The sequence below is a fragment of the Saimiri boliviensis genome, chromosome 5, assembly GCF_048565385.1.
Source record: "Saimiri boliviensis isolate mSaiBol1 chromosome 5, mSaiBol1.pri, whole genome shotgun sequence".
In the NCBI taxonomy this organism is placed as follows: Eukaryota; Metazoa; Chordata; class Mammalia; order Primates; family Cebidae; genus Saimiri; species Saimiri boliviensis.
Genome location: NC_133453.1, coordinates 90,119,941 through 90,141,717, shown reverse-complemented (window position 1 = coordinate 90,141,717; position 21,777 = coordinate 90,119,941). Strand labels below are relative to the sequence as shown.

Here is a 21,777-nt window from a genome sequence, read left to right as displayed (position 1 = left end):
GAGAATTTATAACACTAGTGGGGATGCTTTGTGGGAATAATCAAAAGAGTGCAGACTTTGGAGCCAGAAAATCTTAGTTACAAGTCTGACTTCATAACTCTTAGACCTTAGCTGGGACAGTTAAGCTTTGTGAGTATTCATCCCCTTATCTGTAAAAATGGCAATGATAACACGCAGCTTGCATGGTGTGAGGATTAGTGACAGTTTTTGGAAAACACTCAGACAGATCTGTGCATAGGCTACAAGGTCAATACATACATCTCCAAGCATTGCTACTGGCAACAGTGGGGTCCCACGGAAGGTATGGACTTCACTCTTCTTGCTTATGTCCTCCTGAATGAATTCCATTCCTTTCTGTGAGCTTCCTGTCCTAGCTGTTATCTTCAGGAGCCTGGAATTAAGCTGCTCTTGTTTGTTTGCTGTTCTGTTTTAAGCCAGTGCTTCAGCCTGCACATTCCCTTATTTCCAGATTCTTCAAATGAAAAATGCCGTAGGTTCTACAGTGAGCTAGTGGTAGCAGGGCCAGTGAGTGTTTGGCATGATGGGGTGGGATGTGTCCTTTTCTACCTGGAGAATGAGTGGTAGAGAAGCTGAGTGACTCTAACCTGCTTTCCTTAGCACTTCTGCGCAATGGCCTGGTGTCCTGGGCTTGTGCCCAGCCTGCTTTATGGAAAGCATCCAGTTTAAAAAGAAGTGGCAGATGGCACAGGAGAGTGCTGATCTGCTGACTGTGAGGCTGACAGGAAGTGCTCCTTGTGGCATACATTCAGCTGCATGGAGGAAGACTTTTCTAGCAGCTTCCTAAGATGGGGACTACTGCCTCTGCGGATTTTAAAAACAAGATGACATAAGCAGTTGGCAATGCCAAACAAAATAAAACAAACTCATTCAGAAGTCACTTAGGAAACGGGGAGACTTAGATTTCCTTTGCTTAGTGTTTTCTATGGGATTCTTTTAATTCATCCTTCATATTACTTGCTTCTTAAAACGATGAAATTGTTTTAAGAATTTTTCATAATACAGTTCTTACTTGCCATGAAACCAAAGTATTACGAGATTGGTTTAGAAGACTATTATTAGATTGTTTAAGAATGCTCTAGCTACATATGGGAGAATTTTATAAATAGATAGCTGTTTTACTGATGTTGAACATCAGTTAAGAATACATACCTTTTGGCAAGATACAGGAAGGATGAAAAAGAGATGGGTTTATTAAAGTTTGACGAGAAAATAGAGCTTCTGCTGTATAGTAAGAAACCAACTATTGAACTTAACCTAATTTTGAAAAAAGATGAAGAGGGTTTAATTCAGCTTCACTCTGAAAATTAGAAAACTTTTTTGAAGTTGTTTTCTAAACTTGTTGCTGTTCCTCTGGGCCATCTGTTTTAGACCCATCTGCCTTTGTCAATTTAGGTGAAAATATGGAGGTGGCCAGGGAGCAGGTTTGTTTAGGAGTAGAGGTGGGGACACTTGCAGGTGAGTTTAGACCATGAAATGAAACAGGGAGGGCTGAAATAGAATATCTGGTAAGTAGGAAGATGCAATTACATGTTATAAACTTAAGGACTTCTTTTTTGGCTTTACTCATTTTTAATAACTTGTTTCCCTGACTTGGAAATTGTCATCTGATATGTAGACATATAACATATCAGGCCGTGTGATGTAAGTTGTGGATATAGAGTTCCTCTTCTTATCCAAGAATGCACTGCTATGCAACCATTTGCCTTAAAAGGATTCTTAGGCTGAAGTCATGTAAAAGAAATCCATTCTACATGATGGTGTTATTGTTTGTAATGTGGAGTGTATGAAATCGACGGACAACTCTTTGAATTTGTTGTTGAAATTTGTTTTACAGACTACATTGACAACCACGCAGAGAGAGCTGAGCCAGCTGCAAGAGCTTAGCAACCACCAGAAGAAAAGAGCAACTGAGATCCTGAATTTGCTGTTGAAAGATTTGGGGGAGATAGGTGGAATAATTGGCACCAATGATGTGAAAACCGTAAGCCAGCCCTTTTATCCTCTCTGCCTGTTCTTACCAAGTTAGCAGGGTCTGTGCTTTATTCTTTTGAGCATCATTGCTTAGCACTGTGCTTTGCATCTGCCATATGCTTGGTAGTGTTTGAATGAATGAAAAATGGACTGATTGAATGACTGAGTGAATGGTTGTTAGGGTGAGGAGGAAAAACAAATTTACCTTTGAAATCTAGGCAGTGTCTTCAAATCTTGGTTGGCTTTGTGTAAACTGGTTTATTCCTCAGACTTATTTTGTTGCAGAAGTTTGGGATTAAATAGCTTAAGCAACAGTTCAAATCTCATAATTGTGTTTTTCCATTTCTAAAAGAGCCCAGTGGAGTGAAAATTCTCCAACAAGTCAGCGTGAAAGTAATAGGATTCTATGGCTTAAGAAATAAAACTACATTTAATTATTCACAATATGAGAAGCCTAACATCTTGCTCTTCAGGGTGCGATCTGCCTCACCAGGCAGCTTATTGGAACTACAGCCTCTCAGGCCCCACCTCAGACCTATTGAATCAAAATCTGTACTTTAACAAGATCCTCCAGGTGATTCTTTATGTTTGAAGAATCAAAATTGAGAAGCAAATTTTGGTTTGGTGCCATGGCTCAATAATGTCAAATTCCCAGACTTTTTCTCTATTTCCTTTCTCCTGTCCTCAGCCTGTTTCCTTTTCATATCCAGAGGATTGTGCCTCATGGTAGCAAGATAGCTGCTGTAGCACAAATCATCACATCCTCACTCAACCACATTCAAGGCAGGATGGGCTGAAAAGGCCAACTGCTTTCATCTAGGAGGGAAACATATCCCCGAAGTCCCCAGGAGACATTTCCTTACACTTCATTGGCCAGGATTGGATCACGTGACCACTCCAGGTTTCTGGGAAGGCAAAGGGGAGTAGGATTACCGTAATTGTCATAAGCCAATTGTGATGATTCCCCTGGGGTTGTATGCATTGGTGCTCTTGGCTTTTTTGTTTGTTTTTTTGAGACAAAATTTTGCTCTGTCACCCAAATTGGAGTGTAATGGCGCAATCTTGGCTCACTGCAACCTCTGCCTCCCAGGTTCAAGTGATTCTTGTGCCTCAGTTTCCCGAGTAGCTGGGATTACAGGCATGCGCCACCATGTTCTGCTAATTTTTGTATTCTTCTTTTTATTTTTTAGTAGAGATGGGATTTCTCCATGTTGGCCAGGCTGGTCTCAAACTCCTGGCCTCAAGTAATTTGCCCACCTTGGCCTCCCAAAGTGCTGGGAATACAGACATGAGTCACTGCGCCTGGCCATTGGTGCTCTTGACGGCAAGAAAGTAAGATGTGGGGAGAATAGGGGTGGTATAAAGTTGCCTAGGAGCTGGGAATAGAGGGAAGAGAGACAATTAAAAATGGTTTCAGCCAAGAACAGTTAACAATTTGCTGGAATTTAGAAAGGCCATTGTTGTCATTAACCAAAAAACAGGGTAGAGACACTTTTAAAACAAAACTTTATTGAGATAAAATTTACATAAAGCTGTACGTATTTAAAGTATACGGTCTGTGAAATTTCAACATATGTGTACACTCATGAAACCATCAGCATCGTTAAGATAATGAGTGTCTCCAAAGTACGTGGGACTCCTTCTAGTCTCTCTATTTTGTTTCATGGATCAAGTCTTTCTGCCAATACGACAATGTTTTGATTACCATAGCTTTATAATAATATAGCATCTTATACAGAAGAGTCACTGATGAATATATGTTGATTTTGTTGAGCTGGGGAATGGTATTACATTGCTTACCTTACATCTCACAATTCGCTGAAAGCAAAATCTTTGAATTTAGCCATTTTTATCTTTAAAAGGCTGAATTCTACATCAATCTACTTAGTGGGAACACTGAGGTTGTGAGTTAAGATTGTTAAATACAGGAAAATCTCCGAAGATTAGGCTTCCTTTTATAGATGGTTTCTGGGAAATGATGAAAGCTCTTTTTGGATGGCGTAAGAGGTCTCTGCTTAGAGTACATGACTGCTTGTTAACCGTTCTTTCATCAAACCTGTATGGTAACTGAATATTTCATAAATCCTTGTGAGTGAATCTAATTCTAGCACAGACTTCTCAGATACTGTAGAGTTAACCTTATTAAGCTTCAGTTTGGCGATTTTATATTTGAAGATTTAATTTTTGGAACCACACATTTGTGTTGAGCAATAAAATTCTGATGTGAAGTGATTTAATGGCCTCACAATATGAAGGTGGAGTTGATTTATGGGAAGCTGATGCTTGCTGCTGATAACGATAAAGGAAGAACATATTTTTATGCTAAGTTCTAAAATAGAGCTGATGAAAATGCTAATGAAATCAGGAGTGTCTAGGTGCTTCAGTATAAAAAAAAGAGTCTTTACCCTTGGGGATCTGAAGTATGATTGAGATTGAGATTATTTTTAAATACTCAATTGGATGTTTTTGAGATTCTTTTTGGATTCCAGACATTGGATGCCCTAGTTAATTTCATTGATAGCTCTCATTTATATCATTCTGGGTTTTTTCTTGTAAGTGTGAGTTAATCATTAGGACGAAAAGAGCTAATGGAGTAGTTGTATGACTTTGGGTGAGTCACTCTGCTTCTCTGAGCTTCATTTTTCTAATTGATAAAACAACAAGATAAGCTCAGACAATATCAAAGTTGTCAACTCAGAAATTACATGATTTCTGCACATTTGTTTTAGATTTATCCTTACAGATACATGTACTTTTCTTATTGATTATGACTATGAATTGACATGTTAATTCTTTTAATATAGGAAAATGAACAGATCAGGGAAATTCGTTTCAGTGATTTTGTATTTTATCCCTAAATGCCATTTAATTTTCACAAGGTCCCTCCTGGTAGGACTCTGGGATGGGGAGAAAGATGGCTGTTGGAGACTTCTCTAGTCCACAGTTCCAGAATATGACAGCTCCGAACAGCCAGAAAACAGAAAAGCCCATATACTCAGCTCAGTCATGTCTTGAAACATTTCCAGAGTCCAGACATTTTGTTTCATCAACAAAACAAGATGACCCCAGCATATAACAAGATGAGCCCAGTGTTATCTTTATCCAAGTTTATGAGTGAGCTTTCTCTTCTTTTTGTGTACCAGTGGCACTGGGCCGTCAGCAGAAGTATAGTGAGATCCATACATTTGGAAAGCAGAGCTTTATTTCTCATAAAGGGTTGCAGTCTGCAGGGTGGCCATTCTTACAGGCTGGGAAGTGTGGCCTCTGTCCAGAAGCCAGAAATAAGCACTTTGAGGATGGGAAGAATAAGACAGGGATTAATACTGAATTGTGGAGGTGGGGGGTGTGGGGGCGAATGTACATATGCAACAGGTTACAGGAGGAGCTGTGAAGATTCATGAAGGAGTGGTATGTGCATGCGAAGCAGGGTAAACATGTATGCAACATGGGTCCCATGTTCACTTTGGTTTGGAGACATAACATTGAAATGAATTACAATTAGGCCCTTATACATCAAAGGGTGAAGCAGAGGACATGAAGGCTGGCTGTGTGCAGCCGTAGCCTGGCCAGAACCAGAACCACTTCGTGGTCGGTGGTCTCTTGTTGGGGAAGGAATGCTGGTTGGTGGTTGTGTTGAAATTGCAAAAAAGAGGGGCAGGGGCAGGCCATGGTTGATATTAGCGGTGAAACGGTAGAGCGAATATTTCAAAAGGGCTGGCTTCTGTTTAACTCTTAGGGAAGAAAGCCTGATGGCGATTAGCGAAGGAGAGGGTATGACCAGGCGTTTCCAACTTCCCCATCTGCCACGGCCTAGAACTCGGTATTTAACATTTCTCTGGGGTCCCCTTGGCCAAGAGGGGGTCTGTTCAGTTATTGGGGGTTTAGGATTTTATTTTTGTTTCTTGGCGCCTGCCTTACCTTGCCACTTTCAAAGGAATCTAGCCAGAAACTGAATAGAAAGTTGAGGTAGAGTAAATGAACTGAATGGGACTGGCCACCTAAGTTTCTTTTGGCCCACACGGACTTCTTCGTGCCATTCTAACTTTTAGGTTTTTAAATGTGAACAAGCACCTTACTTACCTTGGGCGTGGCCTAGAAATGGCAGTAGTTCGTCGTCTTGCACAGCCACTCCATGCTCGAGAGACGGGGTAGGGAGGTGGGGAGGTGGGGGCGACTCCCTGTATAGGCAGATAGAAGCAGCAGGCCGTGTCTTCCACGAGATTTCATGATGGTGCAGTCTTTTCTCCTGGGTTAGGCATTGATACTGGATCCCATGATCTAATATGTACTGCTGGGGCATTATCAGACTCTGGGACAGTTATAAATAACATTTCAGCTGCAAACTAATTATTTTTTGAAATAGCAGTGTCCTGAAATTACTGGAAACTTTTGAACATGAAACCGCTAAATATATGAACTCTGCAGTGGTAAGAAGCCTCACAGTTGAAAACCATTTGTTTTTATCCATCAGGCACAAACTCAAAATCTCCTTTTAGATCTCTGAGGACAAGAATTGGCTTCAGAAGTTATAGCTCTGGTTTGGGAGGAGAAATGTCTAGCTCTCATTTTGGAGAAAGCCCATCTTGATACATATCTATATTTTTACTCTTCCTCAATTTACATGGGATCTGGGCATAAAAGACAAAGTGTCCTACTTTGACAGACCTGGAAAAGAAGGAGGATTCATTCTCTTCCCAGGGTGCTGGAGCTGCTGGCTCAGCAGCGTTTTCCTACCAGGAGCTGGTATAGGCTGTGAGTTGGAAGAGACGGGTGTTCCTTTATCTTTCTGCAGAAGCTAGACAAGATGTGAGATATACCTGGTCAGGCTCAGGAAACTCAGGAGCATTTCTCTTCTTTTTCCTACGCTGGACCAAAGACCCTGGCAGAACAAATGGAACTGAAGATTGCATGCTTTTCTCACCCAGTGTGAGAGATAGAATACCACTGGAATAGAAAAGGAACGTAGTGAAGAGTGGTGTTGGGAGGCAGATCTTTGACAGTCAGAAGTGAAATGGGTTTAGCAAGGACCTCCATGAAGGCAGAGTCAGAAGTAGATACTTGTCAGTTTTCTTGCTGTTGACATATATTCTGCAGTACCATTGACACTGGAGTCACTTGACATGTACTTTCACTGTTGAATTCTTTTTTAAAAAAATTTTTTTTATTTCTGTAGCCTTTTGGAGGACAGGTGATGTTTAGTTACATGGATAAATTCTTTAGTGGTGATTTCTGAGACTTTGTGCACCCATCACCCGAGCAGTGTACACTGTACCCGATGTGTAGACTTTTATCTCTCACCACCCTGATGCCATTCTTTCCTCCAACTCCCCAAAGTCCATTATATTATTCTTAGGCCTTTATGTTCTCATAGCTTAGCTCCCACTTGTGAGTGAGAACATAGGATGTTTGGTTTTCCATTCTGCACTTAGAATAATAGTCTCCTATTCCAGCCAGGATGCTGCAAATGCCACTATTGTGTTCCTTTTTATGGCTGAGTAATGGCTGAGTAGTATTCCATGAATGTGTGTGTGTGTGTTTGTGTGTGTGTGTGTGTGTGTAATTTTTTGAATCTACTTGTTGACTGATGGGCATTTGGGCTGATTCCATATTTTTGAAATTGCAAGTTGTGCTGCTATAAACATGCTTGTACAAGTGTCTTTTTCATATAATGACTTCTTTTCCTCTGGGTAGATACCCAGTAGCAAGATTGCTGGATCGAGTGGTAGCTCTACTTTTAGTTCTTTAAAGAATCTCCGGGCCGGGCGCGGTGGCTCAAGCCTCTAATCCCAGCACTTTGGGAGGCCGAGGTGGGTGGATCATGAGGTCAAGAGATCGAGACCATCCTGGTCAACATGGTGAAACCCCGTCTCTACTAAAAATACAAAAATTAGCTGGGCATGGTGGCACATGCCTGTAGTCCCAGCTACTGGGGAGGCTGAGGCAGGAGAATTGCTTGAACCCAGGAGGCCGAGGTTGCGGTGAGCCGAGATCGTGCCATTGCACTCCAGCCTGGGTAACAAGAGCGAAACCCCGTCTCAAAAAAAAAAAAAAATCTCCACACTGTTTTCCAGAGTGGTTGTACTAGTTTACATTCCCACCAGCAGTGTAGAAGCATTCCCTTTTCACCACAACTATGCCAACATCTATTAATTTTTTGATTTTTTTTTTTATTATGGCCATTCTTGCAGAAGCAAGGTGGTTTTGCATTGTGGTTTTGATTTGCATTCGCTGATAATTAATGATGTTGAGCATTTTCCATATGTTTGTTGGCCATTTGTATTGTTGTTGAATTCTTATGATAAGGTCGATGCCAAGTTACAGGCACTCAGCAGGGTCCAGTGGACTCCATGTTTGCTTCCAAATTTCAGGACCGATACCTGATTCCATTTTTTTAGCCCTCAAATGTTTACTGAACAGATAGTTATATGATGAGTTAATGACAGCAATAACACATAAGTGGGCACTCAGCGTATACTGTGGAACATCAAAAACAAAAAACAACAACAAAAAAACAACCATGGTTGGAGTCATTCATTGTCTTTTGACCAATGGAAGCCTGTGTTTCTGTGCTGGATTCTGGACAGGGCTCTTTGTTTTCTCTTGAGGTGCTAGGCTGCCCTCTGGTGGCTATACAAAATATGCACACAGTTACTTGCTCAATCAGTCAATTGCTCTTCAAGACCACGTTTACATTTCATCAGATGGGGTTCTATCCCAAATACCTTGCTTCAACTTTTGTTTCCGGTAGAGCTTTGAAACTTTAACCAAACGTAGACCATGCAGGAATGTTGGCTGTCAGAATCTTCTCTTCTAAGGTGGACTTAGACTGTTGTTCTCAGATTATCTTAAATAATGAGCTAGATTACTGTCCGTTTGGAAGGAGCAGGTGTGAAAAGGCAAAGGAGAATAGACTGGTAGTAGTAATGAAAACTGAGGCTGAGAAACCTTTCTCCAAGCCCTTTGTTAATTAATGGTACATTCTTATTCATTTGATTTTCTATTTAATTGAGAACTACATCGAAACACCTTTTTATTTCAATCCTTGTTTATAGAAACATGCAAGGCATTATACCACTTCTCTACCTGAATAAACATACTATAGAGAACATTAATTAAGTTTTGATTTGAGTTTTTATAGGAATTCAGCATCACCTTTAGGAACATTGGGTCTCACTGCTGTTACAGAGATGTAAGGTGTAAAACATTGAATGGAATACCTTTTTGAGGTTATCTCCTTTTAAAAATCTTCAGTGTTTCTTCTTATGCTGTCATCTCTCTTCCTAAAAATCGATGGCAATGAAAAACTTAGTTAATTGAGGATTATATTTAGTAGGGGGTTTCAACTGAAAGTTTCACCTGAGGTCTAGGAGAACTTGGGTTGAATGTTTAGTAGTTTCAGCTTGTCCTTTAATTAGGATTCTGAACCAGAAATCCACAGACATCTTGGGGATCCAGAGGCAGGTTTCAGGGGAATCCATGAACCTACAGAAATTGTCGGCAGTGTTTGAGCTTGTCCCCTCCTCTGCTCAGTTGGCAGATGTGAATGGAGTCATCGAGGAGGAGTTTACCATGGCCCGCCTGTACATCAGCAAGATGAAGTCAGAGGTCAAGTCCTTGGTGAACCGCAGCAAACAGCTTGAGAGCGCCCAGATGGACTCCAACAGGAAGATGAACGCCAGTGAGCGGGAGCTGGCAGCATGCCAGCTGCTCATCTCACAGGTGGGTCCTTCTCTCCCCCTCCTTGCACACTCTTGTCCTCTTGTGATCTGCTCCCTCCACGCCCTTGCTGGTGCTGACATCGCGCCGCAGCCTTGGTTGATGGACTTGGCTTTGCGTAAGCTTGGCATCCCCAGGGGATGGCAGCCCAGGTCTATTCCTAGGACTACATTTTGTCTTGCGAATTACATGAATTCCATTGAGTCCTTTCCCTTTTTAGAGGATATATCTATCTACCCATCCATAGATGGATGGCTAGCTGGCTAATGAACGTAAAAGATGGGGTGGAATCTCTAAAACTCCTGTAAGTTAAGGCAATATTCCTTCATCTTTAAATCTCTACCATAGGTCCACTGTAATATTAAAAAACAGAAACTGCTAGTAATAGTAGCAGGTGGCATTTTATTGAGCGTTTACTATGTACCATTCACGGTGCTAAGTACTTCACATGCCTTTTCTCGCTTAATCTTAAAAAATTCCTGGTAGGTAAGTTTTAGTATTATTCCTCTGTTTCAGATAGGCAGCTGAGATTTAGATTAAATATGTTGTCCAAACAGTGAATGACAGAGCTGGACTCTAACGAAAATGTGTGTGGACCCAAAGCCCATGTCTTCAAGAGTGTTTCAAGCCCGAGGGCACATTTCACTTGCTTATTGCCTAAGGCTGCTCTTCTTCCTATTGGAGTGGCATTTTCAGTTTAGTAAAGGTAGCTTCAGAAAACAGCAACCCAGTTTCTGGACTACCACTGTCATCTGAGCTTAGTATTTGGATCTGACGTTTCCAGGATGGGTCTAGTTGTATGCTACTTATTATGCCAGGCATTAAAATAGTCATTTCGAGGAAACAGGAAACAGATACCAACACGGATTGGTGTGTCAAATAATACGGAGGCAGACAGAAACCTACTTTATTCTGGTATGCTTTTAACCATAATGATGTGTAATCATAGAAACAACTCCAACCTCCCTGTCTAAAATGGATCCGCAAGGTTCCATTTTATAACCAACATAATAAGCGAAAATGTATTGAAAAGATTATTCAGTGCTAATGTGTGATAGTAAAATTGATATATTCATACATTGTTGATAAAAGTATAATTTGGTCAGTCCTTTGGAAAAGCACTGTGGAAATCAGAAACCATAAAAATGTAAGTATAATTTAGTCCAGCAATTTCACTGACAGTATTTCTCATTGTTAATGAAAACGAAAAGAAATTATTTCATATGGTATTCTCATTTCCTGATTAAAAATATTAAAAGCTTATACGCAAGGTATTGAAGACAGTGTTATTTTGCATTATAATAAAATAAATTGCCCAAATATCCATTGACAGACTAATAAGAGAAAGTTACATGGAATAATATTATGCAGCTCTTATAAAAAATGTATAAAACCTAGCCATTGGGAAAGTCTAATTATATAAAGTTAAGTGAAAATGAAAGTGCTGAGTTGGATTTATGTTGTGCTCTGAATTCCTGCAGATAAGATCAGGAATATCCGGGGAAAATAGTCGATACATTGGTTTACGGTTTACACCAGTTTTTCTGGATTTGCTTTAGAGCTTTATTTTTTATAATCATATAGTTATTATTTATAAAAAATGAAAATAAAAATGACATACATCAGGGAACAGTGCACCTCATATGTGATTCTAGGTCATCCATGATACCAACAGAATACGCTTTGGCCAGCCTGCCTCTAACGTTTGGGGGCCAAGGCAAGGGTACCAGTAGAGACCCAATGGCCTGCGGCCCACTCTCTTCTCTTCCAAGCTCGACATGCCAGTTCCACGTCCAGGTCCCTTTTGCACCCACTGTGAACTGGTGAAACTGTTAGATGTCATTTGTACAAATGGGTGAGGATGAGGTAGTGCCAGCTCTGGCCTTCCGACCTGGAGTAGGGTTTCTAGGTCTCCAGTACTCTGAGTTTGGCCTACAGGAACACAGGCCCAGGTGCACATGCTCCCTTGGCCTGTGAACTCTTTGCTTAGTGGAGCGGGACGCAGCCAGAGGAGCGCCCAGTGGGGTGCTCTGAATTGTCCAGGTCTCAGAGTGACCGCTGACTTTGCTGTATGAGATCAGAGTCAAGAATATCGTTGAGTTTAAAGAGTGCCCGTTACAAAGTTCTCTTTCTGCTTCAACAACAAACACAGCCTCCGTTAGGTGCTGGTTGGGACTTTGCTACAATTCCTGCATGGCAAAGATTCCATTATTCCCTGAGTTTCAAAAGTAGCAGAAAGTAACGGAAACTATGGCTTTTTATTTTCTGATGTGATCTAAGGAATCTGATACAGTTTTTCCCGCTGAAATGCTATCTTTGTTTACATTCATCCTAAGGGCGAGCTCCCTAGATCTGGAGAGGAGAGTGTTCTGTATACATTTTCCATCTGCCTGGAAGTTAGGACAGCCTGGGTGACCACTTGCTAGTCATTCACTCTTCCATTTTGCTTGTTTAAAGCACGAAGCCAAGATCAAGTCTCTGACAGACTACATGCAGAACATGGAACAGAAGAGGAGGCAGTTAGAAGAGTCCCAGGACTCGCTCAGTGAAGAGCTGGCCAAGCTCCGAGCCCAAGGTAAATATTTGTCGACCACGTAAACACCTGGCCTAAGTCAGACAGCCTCTGGTTGGCTGGAATCATGATGTTTAGTTCTTTCAGTTAAAGCATTTCTAGGTCTTTTGCAAACAATAGCATAACTAGAAAAAAAGGAGAGATTTCTAAGAGACCATCCCCTCCACTGAATCTGTTCATCTTAACGTTTCCCCACAGTCCACCCAGCTACCCAAATCAGAATCCCCCATTCCCCATCTCCTGACTCTCCTTGGTCCCCAGAGCCTGTCCATTCCACCTGCCAGAGGCGCTTCTGGTTCACTGTCCAGGCTAACCAAGGACTGTGCCCACATCCATCTACCCATGCCCCACCCCCAGCCTGCTCTGGGCCAGCCACCGTGTGGCATCCCAAGGGAGGATTCTAGAATTCACATTCTCTCTTGGTCCAACCCCATGCTTCGAACCCCTCTATGGCATGCTGTTGCTCTTAATATAAAGTTTGAACTGCTGTGGCTTTCCTGGCATCCCCTTGAACAAGCTCTCCCCTTTGCCAGCCAGCCTCGTGACCTCCTGAGCTTAGAGAAGTCCTCACACATAGGAAGCACTTCATGAATATGAATGAATAGAAGCAGACATTTAAGAGAAGGGACTAGAAATGCAGAAACTAGAAAAGGATTAAGAATGGATGTGCTATGCAATGTGAAACTAGAACATACATATTATGGGTTGCAATGAAAATTGTTAGAATTCTTTCAGAAAGCCACTTGAAAATATATATTAATAATTGTAACATTTTTCATACCTTTTGATTATCACGTCTCATATTCATTACAGAATTTTAGATCAGCAAAAAAGGAAGCCATCTAAAGGTCTAATAGTTAACACACTGGTGTGTTATTTAATAGAACGTTTTATTTTTCACGTGATTTACATGAAGGTGTGCAGCAATGTTTATGATGCAATGTTAGGTGAAAATTACAATATATCATTGTATCTTTACTACGGTTATAACTCTGAAAAATGAATTGATGTGGCTGAGTGCAGTGGCTCATGCCTGTAATCCCAGCACTTTGGGAGGCTGAGATGGGTGGATCACAAGGTCAGGAGTTCAAGAGCAGCCTGGCCAATATGGTGAAAAACTGTCTCTACTAAAAATACAAAAATTAGCTGGGCATGGTGACGCATGTCTGTAATCCCACCTACTTGGGAGGCTGAGGCAGGAGAGTCACTTGAACCCGGGAGGCAGAGGTTGTAGCGAGCTGAGATCTCGCCGCTGCACTCCAGCCTGGGCAGCAGAGCGGGACTTCGTCTCAGGCGGGGGGCGGGGGGGGGGGGCGGGCGAGAATAGATGTTTGTGTTCCTAGAAATTAATGTTTAAAATAAAATTGGTTGTGATAAGGTAGTTGGGATTGGTGATGCTGTTACCAGTTTTTTTTATCCTGTATTGTTGTTGCACAGTTTGCTCAGTAAATACATTTTGTGTCTGACGTGAACATACCCACTCTCAGCTCTAACCTTGTCACATGTTCTTTGTGTGGTTAGGAATAGGTGCACCATGAAAAACTGCACGTGGAAAATAATGTTTCTCTCTTGTATCCAGTGGTTTCTGCACTGGGGCCACTGAGTTGAAATAAAATAGAGACGAGGAAACTTACGGTAGAACAGACTATGGAGAAATAATGAGTTAAATGTCACTGTTGTGAACCATTCTGCTCCCTGGGACCCCCGCTCCGCAGCTGGGGCGGCTCATTGCACCTGGCGTTCAGGGAGCACTGCTAACCAAGCATATGCTGAGACAGGAGTGCCACACTGCAGCCCTGCCCCAAACGTGGGGCCTTCGGGTTTAATCTCAGAAGTGTTATACTATACTTCTATTTCCTTGTTCTTATCCTTAGAGGATGTTTTTCTGCCCCAGATTCTTAGAGAATAAGCAGCCTACCCATGGGAGGTAAATGAGGTCTTCCTGGAACTCTCATTGTGGCCTGCGTTCACAGGCCACCTCACAGTCACAGAGGGCTTTCTCATCTGCAAGGCTCGTTTATGCACATGACCTTGGGCTGCTCACAGAGACCAGGTGGGAGACAAGCCCTCCCAGGTGTGCGGTGACCTGAAGCTGAAGTGCAGTCCTAGGAGGGCCGTCCCCAGCGAGCATTTTCCCCTGTAGCTGCCGCGCTCCCCCGTGGAAGGAATGCCATGGGAGGGGTCCGCCTTGGCTTTAGCCAGAAGTCCTTGCCTGTCCCTTTACGGCACATGGTTGTAACTGCTGACATAAGCTGATGTTTTGCTCTGTTGCCATTTTTTCTTGTTTTTTTTGTGTGTGTGTGTGTGTTTTAATTTTTGCTTTTGGGTGTGAGTCCTGCCAGTTAAATCTTAAATAATCATTTAAAATTCAAAACAGAAAAAATGCACGAAGTCAGCTTCCAGGATAAGGAGAAGGAACATCTGACGCGGTTGCAGGATGCGGAGGAAATGAAGGTGTGTGTGGCCGCCCCTTCCAGCAAGCCCAGGGTGCATGTGACGCATTTGAACTGGAAGTGCTTATTTTAGGAAAATCTGTCACCTTTAGATCCGTGTATGGCAGTGTAGAAAGGAGGGGAGAGGGTCCACTGTTGGGTATTCAGAGTTGATCTCAGAGTGTGGCCTGGCTTAGAAATGAACAGGTCCAGAGACCCCAAGATGTCTGTAGAGGATGGTTAAGTTGTGTTAATACCTTTGTCTTCTCCATTCCTGATGAAGAGGGAAAGGGTAGCACCCCAAATCACGGCATGGGCTCTTTTGTCAGAGTTAACATCTAAGAATTTCTTCCTCCAACCTTTATAAAGAACACACCAAATTTGAGTTTCTATCTTAAACATAGAGATTTTTATTTTGGCCCCATTTTAAAGGGTAAAGGAAAATTGGGAAGTAAGACTTTTAGGTGAATAAAATGAGACAGAAAAAGATGAAGGATTTCGATTAGTTGTAGGCAAACTATGAGCCTCACTGAGTCAAAGCCCACAGTTAAAGTGATGCCCACGGCATGTGCCTGCTCCAGCCAGCAGAATAAAGTCATGCCTTGTGTGAGTCCCTCTCCTGTTTTCAGAGTGCTTTGACAGAAAGGTCTCCTTTGGACATCTTCATAAATCTGTGCAGTGGGAAGGGCAGGGGCTCTTATCTCAATTCACAGGTGAGGGGGTGCCGATCACATAGGTTACAGGCTTGTCTCAGGTTACTTGGATAGGAAGAGATGGGTGGCTTCTGGCTGTCTTGGCTGGAGAAGCTCAGGGTGGGCTGGAGAAGGTCAAGGGAATGCTTTTTGTTTAGTTAGTGGACTAATTGGCTCCTAGGACCCACTTGGTTTTATAACTGATCTTGAGTTTTGTTGTCCCAATAAAGCAAGGCTGGGTCCTGGGGGCACAAGAGCCAGGAGTGCCCCCAGCTTTGGGATCTGACATCTGTGGGACACAGGGTAGGAGGTAGATGTGGATCCAGGGCTTGTCACAGAGTGGGCTGAGTGCCAGCGAGTGGATGACATGTTCTCTTGGCCTGGGTTGCAGAAGGCGCTGGAGCAGCAGATGGAGAGCCACCGGGAAGCGCACCAGAAGCAGCTGTCCAGACTCCGAGACGAAATTGAGGAGAAGCAGAAAATCATTGATGAAATTCGGGAGTGAGTTGGCCCAGGGCTCCAGGGGCGTGGAGTGGTCATGCCTTGGTCCTCTTAGGGCATCCTGGAAGGACGTGGCTCTTAGCCAAGGGCCCTGCTCACCTTGCCCCATGGGCACTGCCCTGGTGACACAGCAGGCTGGGCGTGCTGCTTCCAAGGTCTGTTCTCCCATCTGGAGCCGAGCCTGGCATGGCAGGTGGAAGGCGGGCCCAGCTGCCTTTCCTAGTCCCTTAGGGCCGGGGTCACATAGGTAACTCCACTGGATGGATGCATGCCCCAGTAGATGTGGGGAGTGTCTGTAATGAAAGCACCAAAAACAAAAACAAAAAAAACTGGTCCTGACTACAGGGTTCTGGAAGGTTAATAAACACTCCTGAGAAGGCAGTCAAGCACCGCTGCCTCCCCTTCTCCCCTACACATACACACTCACTGCGCCACCCGAAACACCTGGTTCCATGTGCCCACTTCTTAGGGCCCCATGCTGTCAGGTGTCTGTGCAGGCGGAGGTGCCAGTGACCTGTAGCACTGCCACCAGGATGGCATCATTGCAGTTTGTCTCTAGTGACGTAGTGACACCCCCTCATACTGTGCTCCTGCCTTGTCTGGCAGCCTCTGACATGCCCTCTGCCCCTTCAGAATAATGTTTTCGAGTGCTCTGAATAAAAGACCCGGGATTACAAAGAAAACCAATTATATTGAAATGCTGACCTCCCCGCCCCCACCCCACCCAGGGTCTGCCCTGTGCCCTCCCCTCTTGCTTTCTGTAGATGAAGAAACATTTCTATATGGGAAGCAAGGTGAAATGATTTACGTAAGGTCACATTGCTAAATAGGGAATCAGATTGGAGTTAGACTTTAATTCTCCAGACTACTGATCCAAGTCCCTTTTCAATGTGTGTGAGCCACTGGAAAGGAGCATTTGCATTTTAAAAGAGGAGATTGGTAACCCAAGCAAAAGTCTAAATGGTGTGACCCAGGCTGGGTGCCCAGTCCCAGAAGGAAGACACTTAGCCTCCCCCCTCCGTTTCTCCTCCCAGGCCACCCACCTGCTGTTGCCAAGTTATGCTTTCCCATTCAGGGATGTCTCATGTTCATTATTCTGATTAATCACCCTCACATATTCACCTGGAAGGGAGGGGGCAGATGGGTTGGTGAGTGAGTTAGGAGGTAGGGCAGCTTCCTAGGGCTGTGCCTTTCAAATGGACTCTGGGCTTTCCTTCTGGTAGTGCATAGCTGTTCCTTTGCAGGTGCTTAGTTGAGGCTCTAGGAAAGGTGTTATGAGTCCTGGGCTGATGTAAATGTTGACCAAACACCCTCAACCACATGGAAAGTTTCTGTCTGCAGCAGAGCCCAGGCTGTCTTCTCTTCATAATTTCTCTCTCTGTACCCACTCCTTGAGGGCAGGAACTGTGCCTGTATCAGTGAGGCATTTGGAATTGGGAGATATTTTTAGAACATCAGACCAGAGAGGAAGGAAGATGGAAATGGCCAAAGGAAGTTCCCTGAGTGAGTGCATGCCGTTGGAGAGGCCCAGGAAGCAGAATTCTTCTGACATGGGTTCTCTGTTTTAAAATATCAGCCCTTCTCCCATGTCATGTTTTTCCCCTGAAGCTCTTGCACAAGCAAACTATAAATACATCCTCAAAGCCTTATGTTTCATGCCTCTTAGATGCACCCCAGAAATTAGTTTTCACTTGGGCAGGGAGGAAGCTGTGTGGCTGTTGTCTGATCCCTCCAAATCCTGCAGAATTACTGCTTTTATTGCACAGACCTAATGGGGTTGGAACAGAACCATGGTTTTAGCCGGATGACTCAGAATTTCAGACTGATGTGGAATATATTGCTTTTCCTCTCAATTTCAGTTTGAATCAGAAACTGCAACTGGAACAGGAGAAGCTCAGTTCTGATTATAACAAGCTGAAAATAGAGGACCAAGAGAGAGAAATGAAACTGGAAAAGCTCTTGTGAGTGCACTCTAAATATTTCCTCTATTTTCTCTCATCCCTGTGATATTCTGGTTAGATTGGGCTAATTTAAAAACAGACAATGGGTATTTGTATGCTTGTTGGTTGGTTTAGTTGATTTATCTGTGGATGCAAATAGTATCTGCTGAAACCTCTGAGTCCCCTCTGGTGATCTATGTTTATTTTTTATTTATTTTTATTTTTATTTATTTATTTTTCTTCCAGATTGCTGAATGATAAAAGGGAACAAGCCAGAGAAGACCTCAAAGGGCTGGAGGAGACAGTGGTATGTCAAGATGTTTCCCAATTTATTTTTGTCTCCAAGACTGGATTCGTTTGTGATTTGTCGGATTGTTTATTCCAAAATTTTATCCATGCACAGCTTTCTGTGTAATATTTTAGATAAGACATTCTGTGGAAAAGTAGGCTTTGTAGAATTTATTCCTCAACTCTTCACAGAATCTATCAACCAATCCCTTCATCCTTAGAGCAGTAACCTGGAGCCCCAGAGTGAGAATTAAGCTGAATCGCAACTCAGCAATTTTACAGCCCCGCACTTTGTGACACACTTCCACTCAACATTCAACAGATATTTATTGAGCATCTCCTAAGGGCTGGCATTCTCCAAGGTGCTTGAACATACCCATAAACAACAACGATAAGATCCCTGCCCTCGTGAAGCTTACCCTTAGCTGGGAGATACGATAAACAATAAGGAAGCAAATCTTGCACCCTATCAGAACATGCATAGGGTGGTGACTAGGGGAGGCTCCCTGAGCATGTGACCTTTTAGCAGGGACTCAAAGCAGGAGAAGTGAGCCATAGAGATGTGTGGGGGAGAGCGTTCCAGGCAGAGGCAATAGCTTATGCCAAGGCCTGGAGATAAGCCCAGCACTATCAGGACTGTCATGTTGAGGGCCAGCAGGGAGGTCTGTGTGGCTGCAGCTGAGGGAGGGACACGGATACAAGGTGAGCAAGGTAAAGCCTGTAGTAATTCAGGCCAGGTAAAACCTTGAGGCTGGCAGGGCTTCGGGTGGAGGAGTGACAGGCCCGCCTTACCTTTGGAAGGGCTGGTTATTTGAAACATTGGCTGATTTTCTCTGTCCTCTGTCTGGGTTCGTTGGCGTCATCTCCTCTGGTCGGCTTCCATTTCAGCTGCTCTGTGGGATAGCTGCCTGGCTCCATGCCCCACAGCCTGCGCTTTGAGACAGACCATTCCAACATAGCCTCTCCATTTGGTGAAAACACATTCAGACATTTCACATGATTCAACGACAGAGAGGAACTGTTGTTTAGATACAGTCATCCATTTTGGCTCCGTTCGTGTGTCATATGGATCTGTGAGGGACTGAGCCATCTCCAAGGACCTGGTGACCCCACGCTGGTGGCAGTCGGTTGCTTGAGTCTGGCCCTGAGACTGTGCCCTGGCCCCTGGACTAGTAGTATTTGTTGCACCCCGAAGCCAGGGAGAGGAAATGCGGGCACCAGCCACTGGAGACAGAAGATGCCTGTGTCCAAAGGGAGCTGGGTCTTTCAAGTGTGGAGGAGGAGCCTGTGGAGGGAGCCAGCCAGGGAACCTGAAATGAAGCCATAAAATTGCTTTATCTACATCTGTTTTACCAGAGAAGTGATAATCCTAATTATAGATAATGATAGAAATTCAGAAAAATATTGAACATTACAATTTCACTCTATTTCCACCAGCCAGAGATCCCTGATATCAATGAAATATTTTTGGATGCTTTCTTCCTTCATACCTGTGAGTTCTCAGGCACTCTCACCCCACTGTCCCTACCCATCCATGCCCTCGTTCAGTCTCACTCACACCTACAGCTCAAGGCACATGAGCACATCACACACTCACACAGGGACTCAAAGGCCCTTGCCCACACACGCAGTCCGCTGCTCACCCTCAGGCCCTCATGCCTCTGCTCAGTCTCACTCACTCCTGCATGCGTCTCCACACACGAGCACTTAAAACACACAGGACGCCGGGCGCGGTGGCTCAAGCTTATAATCCCAGCACTTTGGGAGGCCGAGGCGGGTGGATCACGAGGTCGAGAGATCGAGACCATCCTGGTCAACATGGTGAAACCCCGTCTCTACTAAAAATACAAAAAATTAGCTGGGCATGGTGGCACGTGCCTGTAATCCCAGCTACTCAGGAGGCTGAGGCAGGAGAATTGCCTCAACCTAGGAGGCGGAGGTTGCGGTGAGCCGAGATCGCGCCATTGCACTCCAGCCTGGGTAACAAGAGGGAAACTCCATCTCAAAAAAAAAAAAAAAAAAAAAAAACACAGGACATATACACTTGCATGCACACACACAACTAGCATGCACACTAGCGATGGCCCACACTTCCTCACTGGCACATGCACACACACAACACTCTCGTGCAGTTGCTCACCCTCACTCCCCTTGCTTGCCTTCACTCACACCCACACCATATTCACACTCCCTTGTACATCTTGCACAGATGCTCTCTCGGGACACTCCCCCTTGCACGCACGCAGGCGCGCTCGCACACGCCACCCTCATGCGCTCGTTCACCCTCACACCCGCCTCCGCTCACACGCACACACATTTCCATGCTCATGGACTCACATGCTTTCTGCTCTCATACTCTCGGGAGTGTGATATTTAAAGAATGTTTTATCAGCTCTTTTGCCTTTTTTGAAGTTCGAGTGGTCTTTTGCGTCTTTTGAATGACGTATTTTCCTCACTAGCTCCTCTCATCTCCCCGCCCATCCGCTGTCCATCCCACGCTGGGCACAGTTCCACGGGCACCCTCGCCCGGCCGTGCACGTGGACAGACCCAGTGGCTTCATGGCACTCACATTCTCTCCCTCACTCTCACTTGCCACCCACACGCGTCGCATGCACACTTTTAAAATCCAAGATTGGAGCCCTGCACTGTATGCCGTTTTAGACTCGGATGTTTTCACTCAGCCTTGGAATCCTCCCCGAGCCGTAAATGTTCTTCAGAAATAGACGAGCTGTCCTTGGCTGACTGTTCTGCCACCCTCCTCGGCGCAGGGACTGTTCTGCCTCCAGGAGTGTTTGGGTAGGGTAGGCGGAGCATGGAACCTGCTGGCCAGGGGGTGAATACCTGGGAAGCCCGTTCCAGGGGACGGTGGTGGAAAAGGCCCACGGGCCGTCTGGGCATCCCTGGGCCCCGGGCAGCGGACTCGCTGGAACAGGACACTGTCTGGGCTTTGGGGCAGCAGCCCTCCTCTGGCTGCATTGATGGGACTTGTATTCCCCTCCTTGCTAGTCCCGCCCTTGCTGTCCACTGTGACAGGAAGCTGAGCCTTGAGCTTTGGCCTGGAGGGCGGCAACCTGTGATGTGAACAGGAAGCGCATGGGGAGCCAGAGGGATGATCATGAGTTTGAAGGAAGAAAAAAAATATATGGTTGCCACAGGAGGCCGAATGGTAGTTGCCTAAGCACAGTGTGCATAAATGAAAAAGACAAATGATTTTTAAATGTTTTATACTACCCTTCCCAAACTGTTTATCATTGAATCCACCTAAAAACAGACAACAATGAGAGAAAGTTGCTAAACTCAGGACTCTATATTTGGTATTTATTCGCCAGGAAATGCCTGGCCCTCGGACAGAGCACTGTTCTCATTCTGCCTTCTGCTCTCATTCCCCTTTGGTGTGGTGGTATTTTCACGCAAATTGTGAACTGTCATTACAGTTCAATCAGTAATAAAACCACTGATGAGAGAGCAAGAGAGAGAGCATGGGTGAGCATGCAGGGTGGGTGCAGGTGATCAGAAGCAGGGTGTCCAGGCTGAGCTCCCTCCGGCAGGGCCTGGGACAGTGTGTCTGCAACACAGTGAGTGCTGCACCCCTGCGCTGGGCTGGAGGGCGGCGCAGCCTCAGACAGGTCCTGTGTGCACATTA

At 44.4% G+C, this 21,777-nt stretch overlaps 1 protein-coding gene across 1 annotated transcript in view; it reads left to right on the top strand.

Moving 5' to 3' along the window:
- The window catches only part of KIF5C (kinesin family member 5C), a 154,231-nt gene that overhangs the window by 109,329 nt on the left and 23,125 nt on the right, over nt 1-21,777 (top strand). Inside the window, exons 15-21 of the mRNA XM_039469948.2 lie at nt 1,856-2,002; nt 9,523-9,711; nt 12,166-12,283; nt 14,658-14,734; nt 15,796-15,905; nt 17,765-17,866; nt 18,092-18,152. Coding sequence (XP_039325882.1) covers nt 1,856-2,002; nt 9,523-9,711; nt 12,166-12,283; nt 14,658-14,734; nt 15,796-15,905; nt 17,765-17,866; nt 18,092-18,152 — 804 coding nt within the window. The remainder of the gene's footprint in view (nt 1-1,855; nt 2,003-9,522; nt 9,712-12,165; nt 12,284-14,657; nt 14,735-15,795; nt 15,906-17,764; nt 17,867-18,091; nt 18,153-21,777) is intronic.